The sequence below is a fragment of the Vitis vinifera genome, chromosome 3 (assembly GCF_030704535.1).
Source record: "Vitis vinifera cultivar Pinot Noir 40024 chromosome 3, ASM3070453v1".
NCBI lineage: Eukaryota > Viridiplantae > Streptophyta > Magnoliopsida > Vitales > Vitaceae > Vitis > Vitis vinifera.
In genome coordinates this window covers 1,068,562-1,080,818 of record NC_081807.1, presented here as the reverse complement: position 1 = coordinate 1,080,818, position 12,257 = coordinate 1,068,562, and the positions used below count along the sequence as shown (strand labels likewise).

At 37.6% G+C, this 12,257-nt stretch overlaps 1 protein-coding gene across 2 annotated transcripts; it reads left to right on the top strand.

Annotated features, from left to right (window-relative positions):
- The first annotated feature begins 7,947 nt into the window (after positions 1 to 7,947).
- LOC100852849 (disease resistance protein RPP13-like) lies at positions 7,948 to 12,026 on the top strand. 2 transcript variants are annotated; one of them, XR_002029659.2, is made up of 3 exons: positions 7,948 to 10,744; positions 11,164 to 11,284; positions 11,577 to 12,026. XR_002029659.2 is itself a non-coding variant. In XM_059735764.1 (2 exons), the coding sequence occupies exons 1-2, from the start codon at positions 8,109 to 8,111 to the stop codon at positions 11,213 to 11,215; spliced, it is 2,688 nt and encodes an 895-aa protein (XP_059591747.1). In that variant the 5' UTR covers positions 7,948 to 8,108; the 3' UTR covers positions 11,216 to 11,460. The 2 variants fall into 2 exon arrangements, 1 of the variants encoding a protein (XP_059591747.1); XM_059735764.1 differs by lacking the exon at positions 11,577 to 12,026 and having other exon boundaries at positions 11,164 to 11,460.
- The last annotated feature ends 231 nt before the right edge of the window (positions 12,027 to 12,257 follow it).

The following is a 12,257-nucleotide window of genomic DNA, read 5'->3' as shown; positions in this document are numbered from 1 at the left end:
GGGATTTCCTTTATGACCAATTGAAGGAAAGATGTTAGAATTTGAGAATTTTATAGATACTTTAAGAAATATTTTGTATCTTTTGTTAACAGTAGGATTAGTTGTAAAGGTGTGAAGATCCGTATTTTGTTGAATTTGTTTTTGAAAAAGCTAGATGTTAGTTCGGTTTGGTATTGACTCAACAGTAATGTGCCTAAAATTGTAATATTTATATATCAGCATATGAATGAAATTGTGTGTTCGCATGGTATCAGAGCACCAAAAAGATCTTAATAGGACCTATGAGTGGAAAAAAAAAAACCACCAGCAAGGCTTTCTCTAAAAACCCTCATGGCTTCCAACAATACGTCTGCTCTTTCAACCCCAGTTTTCAATGGTGAAAACTATCAAGTTTGGGCTGTTAAGATGAAAGCTTACCTGAGAGGTCTTGGTTTGTGGCAGTGGGTTGAAACTGAAAGACAAATAGAGCCTTTGGGAAACAATCCAACCCTCAATCAAATCGGGGCTCATGAAGAAGAAGAAGCTAAAACTCCAAGAGCTTTATCTTACATCCATGCTGCTGTCTCAGAACCAATTTTCACAAGGATTATGGCTTGCGAAACACCAAAAGAGGCATGGGACAAGCTCAAGGAGATGTATTTGGGGAGTGACAGAACTAGGCAAATGCAGATTCTGAATCTGAAGAGGCAATTTGAAGTTTTGAGGATGAAAGACAATGAGTTCATCAAAGAATATGTAGACAAGCTCATGGAAGTTGTTAACAAAATCCGGCTTCTTGGTGAGGAACTAACAAACCAAAGGGTTGTAGAGAAAGTTCTAGTGAGCTTGCCTGAAAGATTTGAGTCCAAGATCTCTTCACTTGAAAACTCAAAGGATTTAACCAAAATTTCCTTGGCTGAGCTTGTTCATGCTTTTCAAGCTCAAGAACAGAGGAGATCAATGAGACAGGAAGAAAGCAATGAAGAAGCTTTTCTTGCACTGCAAAAAAGAAAAGCTTCTCAAGGCAGAGATAAAAAGCAATCTGGTGAGAAAAAAAGATAAAGAGAAGAATGAGGGCCAAGGAAGGAAAAGTGGTGGCAAGAAGAGATATCCTCCATGTCCTCACTGCAAGAAATAGAGTCATTCAGAGAATTTTTGTTGGTATAAGCCTAGTGTACAATGTAGATCATGCAAGCAATTTGGTCATGTAGAGAAGGTATGCAAGAATAAAAATGATCAGCAAGGGGAGCAAGGACAACAAGCACAAATGGCTGAAAATCAACAACAACAAGAGCAATTGTTTATTATTACAAGTCATGCAACGAGTAGCTATACAGAAACTTAGCTTATTGACAATGGTTGTACAAACCAAATGACTCCTGAATTGAGTTATTTCAAGGAGTTGGATCAGTCATATAAGTCGAAAGTGAAGATTGGAAATGGAGATTTGGTTGATGTCAAGGGCAAGGGAGTTGTTGCTGTTGAGACTCCAACAGATATTAAATATATCTCATATGTGCTGTTTGTGCCTGAAATTAGTCAAAGCTTATTAAGTGTGGGTCAAATGCTAGAGAAGAATTATTCTTTGCATTTTCAAAAAATGTCCTGCACCGTTGTTGATAATGTTGGTTGTAAGTTGATGACTGTGAAAATGAGAGACAAAAGCTTTCCAATTAAGTGGAAAGAGACTAATTTGCATGCCTATACCACTGTTGTTGATGAGTCTGTGTTGTGGCACAAGAGATTTGGCCATTTTCATTATGCTGCACTTAAACACTTGCATCAGAAAGGCTTAACACAAGGCCTACCTGTCATTTGTGATGAAAAAAATGTGTGTCAAGTCTGTCAATTTGGGAAGCAAAGTAGATTGTCATTTCCTGTAAACAAGGCCTAGAGAGCTTCAGAAAGGTTGCAATTGATCCATACTGATGTGTGTAGACCAATGAAGACACCCTCGCTGAATGGAAACAGGTATTTCATCCTGTTCATAGATGATAAAACAAGGATGTGTTAGGTTTTCTTTATGAAGCAAAAATCAAAAGTGGCTAGTGTGTTTCAGAATTTCAAGGCCTTGGTAGAAAATCAAGCAAATTGCAGCATTAAGGTAATAAGATCAGATAATGGGACTGAATATACATCAGACAAGTTTGACAGGTTTTGTGTTGAAGTTGGAATTGTACATTAGTTGACTGTCACTTACTCCCCTCAACAAAATGGAGTGAGTGAGAGGAAGAATAGAACCATTATGGAGATGACAAGGTGTCTGCTATTTGAAAAGAAAATGCCCAAGTGTTTCTAGACAGAAGCTGTTAACACAGCTGTGTATTTGTTGAACAGACTTCCAACCAAAGCTATGAAGAATAAAACTTCATTTGAGGCTTGGTATGGAGTTAAACCAGCTGTGGAGCACTTGAAAGTATTTGGGAGTTTGTGTTACACTCATGTGCCAGATGTGAAAAGAGAGAAGTTGGACTACAAAGCTGAAATGGGAATCTTCCTGGGATATAGCTCAACCTCCAAGGGCTATAGAGTTTTCAATTTGAAAACAAAAAAAATAATGGTTAGCAGGGACATCAAAGTTGATGAAGCGGCAGTATGGAACTGGGAGAAAAATGAGATAGAAGTAGAAGATGTTGATCAAATCGGAGTAACCATTCCCCAAATTCCAGAAGAAACTGAAGATGAAGTTGGTGCTGATAACTTAGATGATGTTCCAGTAAGAGGAACAAGGTTACTTGATGAAATATATGAGTGATGTGATGTAGCATTACAGGAGCCTACATGTTATGATGAAGCTGCTAAACAAAATGGGTGGAGAGTTGCAATGGAGGATGAGCTAAAAATGATAAAGAAAAATGGAACTTGGGAGCTGGTTGATAGACCCAAAAATCAAAAGATAATTGGAGTTAAGTGGGTTTTCAGAATCAAATATAACTCAAATCATTCTGTAAACAAACTTAAGGCCAAATTGGTTGTAAAGGGCTATTCTCAAGAGTATGGTGTTGATTTTTCAAATACTTTTGCTCCAGTGGCTAGGCATGATACTATAAGGCTTCTGGTGGCTTTAGCTGCAAAGATGGGCTGGAAAATTCATCATCTTGATGTGAAGTCTGCCTTTCTAAATGGTGTGCTTGAAGAAGATATTTATGTTGAGCAACCAGAAGGATTTCAAGTTTCAGGTTGTGAAGACAAAGTTTACAAGCTCCGCAAAGCTCTCTATGGCTTGAAACAAGCACCAAGAGCTTGGTATAGTAGAATTGATGCCTATCTACTGCAGCAAGGATTTAAAAGAAGTGAAAGTGAAGCCACTCTATATGTGTTGAAGGTTCAAGAAGAAGTTCAGCTTATTGTCTCTTTGTATGTAGATGACTTGCTGGTTACAGGTTGTAATTCAAAAATCTTGAAGCAATTCATGATGCAGATGGAAAGTGAGTTTGAAATGTCCAATTTGGGTGAGATGAAATATTTGTTGGGCATCAAAATTCACCAATGTGAAGCTGGAATCTTCATCTCACAACAGAAGTATGCTATGAAGGTTTTGAAGAAGTTTCATATGGAAAGATCCAAATCTGTAGCAACTCCTTTGGTTGTGAATGAGAAATTATCAAATAATGAAGTTAACATCAAAGCAGATGCCTCTGTTTACAGAAGCCTAATAGGTAGTCTGCTCTACTTATCTGCTACAAGGCCAAGTTTAATGTTCTCAGCAAGCCTACTCTCAAGGTTTATGCACTCACCTAGTAAAATTCATTTTGGGGTAGCTAAGAGAGTTCTAAGGTGCATTAGAGGTACTTTTGACTATGGTTTGTGGTTTGTTAAGAAAGAAAGTAAAGAACTCCAAGGATATGCAGACAGTGACTGGGTAGGAAGTTTAGATGATTCCAAAAGCACTTCTGGTTATGCTTTCTCGTTTGGTAGTGGAGTTTTTTCATAGAATTCAAAAAAACAAGAGGTCGTGGCTCAATCCTCAGCAGAAGCTGAGTATATTTCTACAGCAGCAACTGCAAACCAAGCTATTTAGCTAAGGAAACTGCTGAGTGATTTGGGGCAAAGCCAAGTAGATGCTACTGTAATTTGGGTTGACAACAAGTCAACCATTGCTATTACAAAAAACCCTGTGCAGCATGGAAGAACCAAACACATAAATGTGAAGTTTCATGCAATTAGAGAAGCTGAGAAGAATGGTGAAGTCAATATGGTGCATTGTTGCTCAGAAAATCAGATTGCTGACATATTAACTAAGGCACTTTCCAAAGCCAAGTTCGAAGAGCTAAGATCAAGGCTTGGAGTCTCTAAGAAAATTCTCAAGGAGAAGTGTTAGAATTTGAGAATTTTATAGATACTTTAAGAAATCTTTTGTATCTTTTGTTAACAGTAGGATTAGTTGTAAAGGTGTGAAAATCCGTATTTTGTGGAATTTGTTTTTGAAAAAGCTAGATGTGTTAGTTGGGTTTGGTATTGACTCAATAGTAATGTGCCTAAAATTGTAATATTTATATATCAGCATATGAATGAAATCGTGTGTTCACAAAAGAACATACTTGGTAGTTTTGGATGACCTATGGAACGTTGAAGATTGGAAATTTCTCACAAACGTCTTCCCAAAGGAAAGCAATGGCAGTAGATTACTTCTTACAACTTGAAATAGGGATGTTGCTTTGCAAGCAAATATTCAGAGTGTTCCCTATGAAATGCATGCCACTTCTCTGTGAAGCAGAGTGTTGGAAGTTGTTTTGTAGAACTGCAATCCCTGACAATGATACTGGGAGTTGTCCTCCAGAGTTAAAGGAATATGGGGAGAAGATGGTGAAGAAATGTGTTGGTTTACCATTGGCCATTGTTGTATTGGGAGGCTTGTTATCGTCCAAAAATCAATCACCGACTGAATGGGAAAATGTGCTCAACAACTTACAGGCACACTTCTCCAGAGACAAAGGAGTAGATGCAATATTGAGTTTAAGCTACATTGAGCTGCCCCACAACTAGAGATCATGCTTTCTTTATCTAGGCCTCCTCCCAGAAGACCAGGTGATCCCCACAAGGAAATTACTCCTATGGATGGCAGAGGGTTTTGTTCCACAAAAGATAGACAAAGAATTGGAGGACATGGCTGATGATTACCTTAAGAGTTAATTGATAGAAACTTGGTTCAAGTTGTAACGGTCAGTACCATTGAGAAAATTAAAAAATTCAGGATTCATGATATAGTACGGGATTTGTCCATAAAAAAGGCGAATGAGGAAAACTTTTTTGATATTAACATAGTTTCTCCTCCCTCAACTAGTTAATTTCTTCTTTCAACCAAACCCTGTCAACAAGGTATTTATTTCGACTTGAAGAGGTACGCTTCCATGGAACATTCAACTCCATACATTCGCACTTTCCTCTTTTCAAATTAAAATATGAATACTCTAGTATAATACAACTAGATTTTGTTTACAAGTATTTCAAATTGCTTAGAGTGTGAGACTTGAAAGCACAAAAAGAGATAGGCCTGCCAAGTTCAATTGGGAAATTGATTCATTTAAGATACTTAAGATTACATCCGAGGTCCTTCCTTTATCTTCCAAGCTCCTTGGGCAATTTAAGAAGTTTGCAGACATTGGATATCGATTGGGTTGTGGAAGTACCAACAATGATACTGAAAATGGAAAATCTACAACACCTTTTCCTCCTATATGAAAGACAAGATGGAATGCCTTTGTGAATTAACACTCTTAAGTAATCTCCAAACTCTGTCCAGCATATGGTTTAGTGATTGGCACCAAAATGATACAAGTAAGCTAACTAGCCTTCAAAAATTAAAACTACAGGGGGAATTTGCCTTAGAAGTGCCTGAGTTCTCAAACTCCATTGCTAAGCTAGAGAATCTTCGCTCCTTGTATCTTTTGGCAATTGATTTCTCCAATATTTCATTATGTGTCATGAACTCTTGGCTCAAGGTATCCAAGCTAAACATAAACACGCCCATAAGGCAATTATGCAATCCACATGAATTTCTGCCAAATCTAACACAATTGACCTTGGAAAGGACCCGGGTTGGAACATGACCTATGGTGATTTTGGAGAAGCTGCCAAAATTGAGGACTCTAAAATTAAGGGAGGACTCATATCTTGGAAAGAAAATGCAAGTATCTACAAGTGGCTTTCCTCAACTCGAAGTTCTCCAACTTTCTAGTTTAGGCAACTGGAAGAGGTTGATTATAGAGAAGGGTGGCATGTCAAAGCTAACTCACTTGCAGATTTTTGAAAGTGTCTTGGACATGATGGACTTGTTGAGCTCTTCCATCTGCAGAAGGCAGATTTCATTGATTCACATCCATATCATCCTAGCTGGATTTCTTCCTTGCCTTGGTGCACCCAATTGGCGTTATGCAGAAAGGTACCCAACTCTTTTATGCTCAATTTCATTTTTCCTCGCTCATACTGTCATACATCAACTTCTAAAAACGGGTCCTAGAGGATGGTTAATTGCTCTTAACACTTGCTATTTTTTTCATGGCACTTTTTCCACATATGACCAATTATATTATTGGAAATCCCTTCATAACGAAATCCATATTGAACTCCTATACTGCATATCTTTTTTATTAATTTTGTAATAAAACTAGAGAGTAGCCTTTTTCCCACATGAGATTCTATCCAAACAAAATCAACAATAACCCTACTCACTGACCCTCTATAAAAATCAAAATTTTAAGGATCTACTCTTTTCTTTTTTCTTGGCCTAATACTCTAGTATATGTTGCTCTTGATTTTTATATCCATTTCAGGACGCCTGAATTTGGTCTCAGGAGATGGCACTTGATGCGTGTTGGGGTTACAAGCAACAGTACAAGAAGATCATATAATGAATATACAGACTCTGTTTTCTATTATATTTGGAAGTGAAAATGCATGCCTTATCAAGACCTTGTCAGGTCAGCGACTGTCTGAACTTGTTATTAGAATAATTATTTGTGACAGAGATTGTATTCGATGCAGATTGTCATCAACTCAATTATAATTGTTTTTACAGCATGTGACAGTGTATGATTTGTTTATTGTTTATTGTTCTTGTATTTTGGTGTGATTTAGATCCAGCCCTGTAATTCATCTCCCTTCACTTCTAGTTCTGATACATAATGGAAAAGCTGTTCTAATGCGTTTGACAGTGAAATTTATAACATGAATTGCTAATCTGCAGAGAATTCTGTTATATTCATGGAACAGATTAATTGAATAACTTTCCGAACCCAACTCACTTACATCATACATGTTCTGAATTCACGAAAATGAACTATGCCATACTATGCCATTCACACAGACTAGTCAAGCATGATCAATTAGTAGAATTAGTCACTCCACAAAAGAAGACAAAAACAACTGTACCTCCAATGTGAATTGGAATTGAGTTGATAACAACAAAGAGATGCATAAAGTCTTAATCACAATTAATCTGATGAGAGGCTTGGATGGTCAAGTGAGTTGGCCAAGTTCTCAGACTCCAATGCCGAGCTCAAGAATCTCATACCGTTGACATTAGAAGGATATGGCCTGCACTGCAACACCATAGCAATTTTGGTGAAGCTATCAAAATTGTTAACTCTCAAAAATTAAGAAAAGACTCGTATGTTAGAGAAGACATGCAAAATTGAGCCAGCTGTATTGCGATTTTTATCATTCTTCCAGTATTTTTTTAGCCTCCCAGGAGAGGATTCATGAGTTATATTTTTCGGGGTGGAAACTAAACCAATACAGGGCAGTTTGATGGCATGATGCTTGCTAGAGCCAAGGAATCTGCATTAAAGAGACAAGTGAAAATTAATGGACTAGTCCTAGATTCTTTCCTTCCAAGGGCCAAAAATTAGATGTTCTTAAACTCAAGCTGAGGCTCCTTTTTCTTTTTTAAAGAGACGAAGCACACCTTTAGGTTTTAGTTTTGATACTAGCAGAAGGAAAGCACAAAGAGATGAGAAACAACTGAAGGATTGGTATCAATCTTACGGACGAGGAAAGCAATTGGCTCCCTAACAACAAATCGAGGAGGCTAAATTGCAGTGTAAGGGGAAAGTGTAATCTGGGGTTTGGCACCAAAACTTTGACAAAACATAAGCTACTGTTCCTTTGAGAGTATCAAATCTATTTTCATGGCCGAGTCTGCAGTTTCCTTCGCTGTCGAAAGGATTGGTGACGCACTCCTTCAAAAAGCAATTTTCTTGAAAGGGGTGCATGAGCAAGTCGATCGGATGCAGAGAGAGCTGAAGCGGATGCAATGCTTCTTGAAAGATGCGGATGCAAAGCAGCAAGAAGATGAGAGGGTGCGCCACTGGGTTTCTGAGATCCAGGATGTTGCTTATGATGCTGAGGACGCTATAGATGCCTTTATCTTCAATGTAGAGTCTGGAAGGACAAAGTTCTTCCCCTGCCGCATGTTCAAAAAGCTGGTGAGTTCTTGTAAGGTTGGCAAGGAAATTGAAGCCATCCAAATTAAGATCCAGGACATCTCGAAGAGTCGGGAAACGTACGGAATCAATAGCATTGGAGAAGCAACTAGTCAAGCAGGTCAGAGGCTACAAAAGCTAAGATATATCTCTCCTCTTGTAAAAGAAGAGATTATTGTGGGCCTCAAGGAAGACACTGATAAGCTCGTGGAGCAGCTTGTGAAAGGGGATGAAAGACGCCGTGCCGTTTCTATAGTAGGAATGGGCGGCATAGGCAAAACTACTCTTGCCAAAAAAGTCTACAACGATAGCCAAGTCATGGGTTATTTTCGGTTTTGTCGTGCCTGGGCTTATGTATCCCAAGATTGTAGACCCAGAGACGTTTTCCAGAATATTCTAAACCAAATTCCCTATAAACCAAATGAAGATGAAGCAAAGAAGATAGAGAAAATGCAAGAGCACGAGTTCGGGGATTTCCTTCACGAGCGTCTGAAGGAGAAAAGATTTTTGGTAGTTTTGGATGACATATGGGAAAGTGACGATTGGAAATGCCTTGCAAAGGCGTTCCCAGAGGAGAACAATGGCAGCAGATTACTTCTTACAACTAGAAACAAGAATGTTGCTTTGCAAGCAGATGCTCAAAGTGTTCCCTACGAAGTGAAACTTCTCTCCGAAGAAGAGAGTTGGAAGTTGTTTTGTAGAAGTGCAATCCCTGGCAATGTTACCGAGAGTTGTCCTCCAGAGTTAAAGGAACTTGGGGAAAAGATGGTGAAGAAATGCGCTGGTTTACCATTGGCTATTGTTGTATTGGGAGGCTTGCTATCATCCAGAACGCAGTTACTGACTGTGTGGGAAGAAGTGTTCAACAAACTCCGGGCGCACTTCGCAGTAAGCAATGGAGTAGATGCAATATTGAGCTTAAGCTACATCGATCTGCCCCACAACTTGAAATCCTGCTTTCTTTATCTAGGCCTCTTTCCAGAAGATAAGGTTATCTCCAAGAGACGTTTACTCCTTCTATGGATTGCGGAGGGTTTTATTACACAACAAGATGAACAGAGACTGGAGGACACCGCTGAGGATTATTTGAATCAGTTAATCAACAGAAACTTGGTTCAAGTGGTGTCAGTGAGTGTTAATGAGAGAGTCACACGATGTCGGATTCATGATCTAGTACGGGATTTATGCATAAAAAAGGCGAAGGAGCAAAACTTTTTTGAGATTAAAAATGACATAGTTTCTCCTTCCTCAACTAGTTCATCTCTCCCTTCAACCAAATCCCGTCGACTAGGTATCTATTTAGACTTCAAGAGGTATGCTTCCAAACAAAATTCAACTTCATACGTTCGTTCTCTCCTCTTTTTTGGAGACCGACCTCTATCCTCAAATTTTATTTATAAGTATTTCAAATTGCTTAGAGTGTTGGACTTGGAAGCAGTAGGTATCATAAGCCAACCAAATTCACTTGGGAAACTAGTTCATTTAAGATACTTGACATTAAAGAGGGTTGAAAATTTCAATGACCCATACCTTTTGAGCTTCTTAGGTAAGTTAAAAGGTTTACAAACTCTGGGTGTAGAATTTTCCACAGAAGTACCAATTCTGATACAAAAAATGGAAAATCTACGATACCTTTTCCTCTCGTATTATAAAAAAGTTGGCAAACCATTACAAATTGATACCCTGAGAAATCTTCAAACTCTCTCAGGCATATATTTTAGTGATTGGCAACAAAATGACACAAGCGAGTTCACTAGCCTTCGAAAATTGAAAATAGAAGTGGATGATGTGACAGTGGCTGAGTTTTCAAACTCCATTGCTAAGCTTGCGAATCTTCGCTCCTTGTATCTTGAGGCAGTATCACCTAACTTTATTCCATGCTTTGTCATGAATTCTTGGCTTCATCTATCTAAGTTGCTGTTGAAAGGATCAATACCGATGTTACCTAAAGCAGATGAGTTCCCGCCAAGTTTAACACAATTGACGTTGGAAAATATTAGGCTAGGCCATGGCCATATGATGATTTTAGAGAAGTTGCCAAAATTGTTGATTTTCAGATTAAGAAGAATGTCCAAATACCTTGAAGAGGAAATGCAAGTATCTGCAGATGGCTTTCCTCAACTCAAAATCCTTCAACTTTCTGGCTTACGAACATCACCAAGGTTGTTGATTATAAATAAGGGTGGCATGCCAAAACTTACTCACTTGCAGATTTTTGAATGTTACTTCAACATCGATGGACTTGGTGAGCTCTTACATCTAAGGAAGGTAGATGTCAATGTTGCATATCATCGTTGGATTTCTTCCTTGCCATATCCTTCTGAATGGCATAAAATTAGAAGGTAACTAACTCTTTTATGCTCAAATATCATTTTTGATTACTCATACATTTGATTAGTTGAGTCACAGAGTTCTTAAAAAAAGGGGCCCTAGAACATGGTTCCTCTGTAACACTTTTCTTCATTGCTTATTTCCACATATGACTGATATGATTACAAATGCAATATTATTCTATATTCATTTATTCTATTCATAATGCATTTAAAATGAAATCTATGTTGAACTCTTGTACTGCATAATTTTTCATTTTCTAATAAAACTAGAGACCAGCCTTTTCCTAAATAAGATTCTATCGGAACAAAATTATTTAATAACATTTCTCTCTCTCTCTCTCTCTCTCTCTCTCTCTCTCTCTCTCTCTCTCACTCGCTCTCTCTCTCTTACTCTAATGGGTTGTGCTTGATTTTCATCTCCATTTCAGCAAGACAGAAGAGGGAAAAGAAGGCCACATTATATGGCATTTTTACCGTTGATGATTGCTGGGGTTATAAGCAGTAGCACAAGAAGATTGGTGAATCCATACCTGATCAAGACCTAGTCGGGTCAGTGACTGTCTGAGCTTATTATTAGAATTAGAGATTGAGATTGTTTGCATTAGTCTAGATTGTTTGTACAACATGTATTCTTGATTTGTTCTTGATTTGGACCCAACCCTGTAATTCTTGGTCATGTACACATGATACAAAGAACCATATAGTGTTCACAGAAAAAAGATAAAAAAAAATTAAAAAAAAAAAAGCCAGAACATTAGTTGATCAATCTCTGTTCAAAAATGTAATGATGATTGCTATTATTGAGCTGACTAGCTTTGCTTGATTTTTCATTTCATGTCAGGCACACTGGATTGAATAAGGGTGCAATTCACTTTCATTACAGATGATTGCTGAGGCCTATGCAGCAATATGAGAAAATTGTTTGTGCATGGTGTGTTTGGTTGCATGAAAATTTGTATAATTCTTTTGTATATTACTGTAAATTATGCGAGTTGATAAGTGATTAAGACCTATCAAAGTGTGTGTTTTTCTGTTCCTGTTATTGTAATAATTTGTTACTGAGATTGTATGCATTTATCTATTCTTATGAATAGCAATGAGAGCGGATTTTCTATGGCCAAGACCAAAATGATCCATCTATTGAATTGTGAAGCTTGAATCAGTCCTATTGCGATATGCAGGGGATATCAGAAGTTGAACTCCCAGTTAAGATTCTTATCCACTAAAATTACTCTTATAAAGAGGCAAAAGATTTTCATGTAATCATATAGTTTTGGTAACAAATCCCACATTTGGAACCAATTATTTGTACTTATTAGTCTACAAAAATGATAAATTTAGTGATAAGAAGTATAATCAATTCTTATTTACTGAAAATGATTTTATATATATTTTTTTCGTTATCATGACTGTTAATTGTAAAATTGGTAACGACAATTTGGACGAGGAGAACTTGAAAAGATATAAGACTTTCAAATAGATTCTATACTTAATGCATGTATGCCAAAACCTAACCTAATAT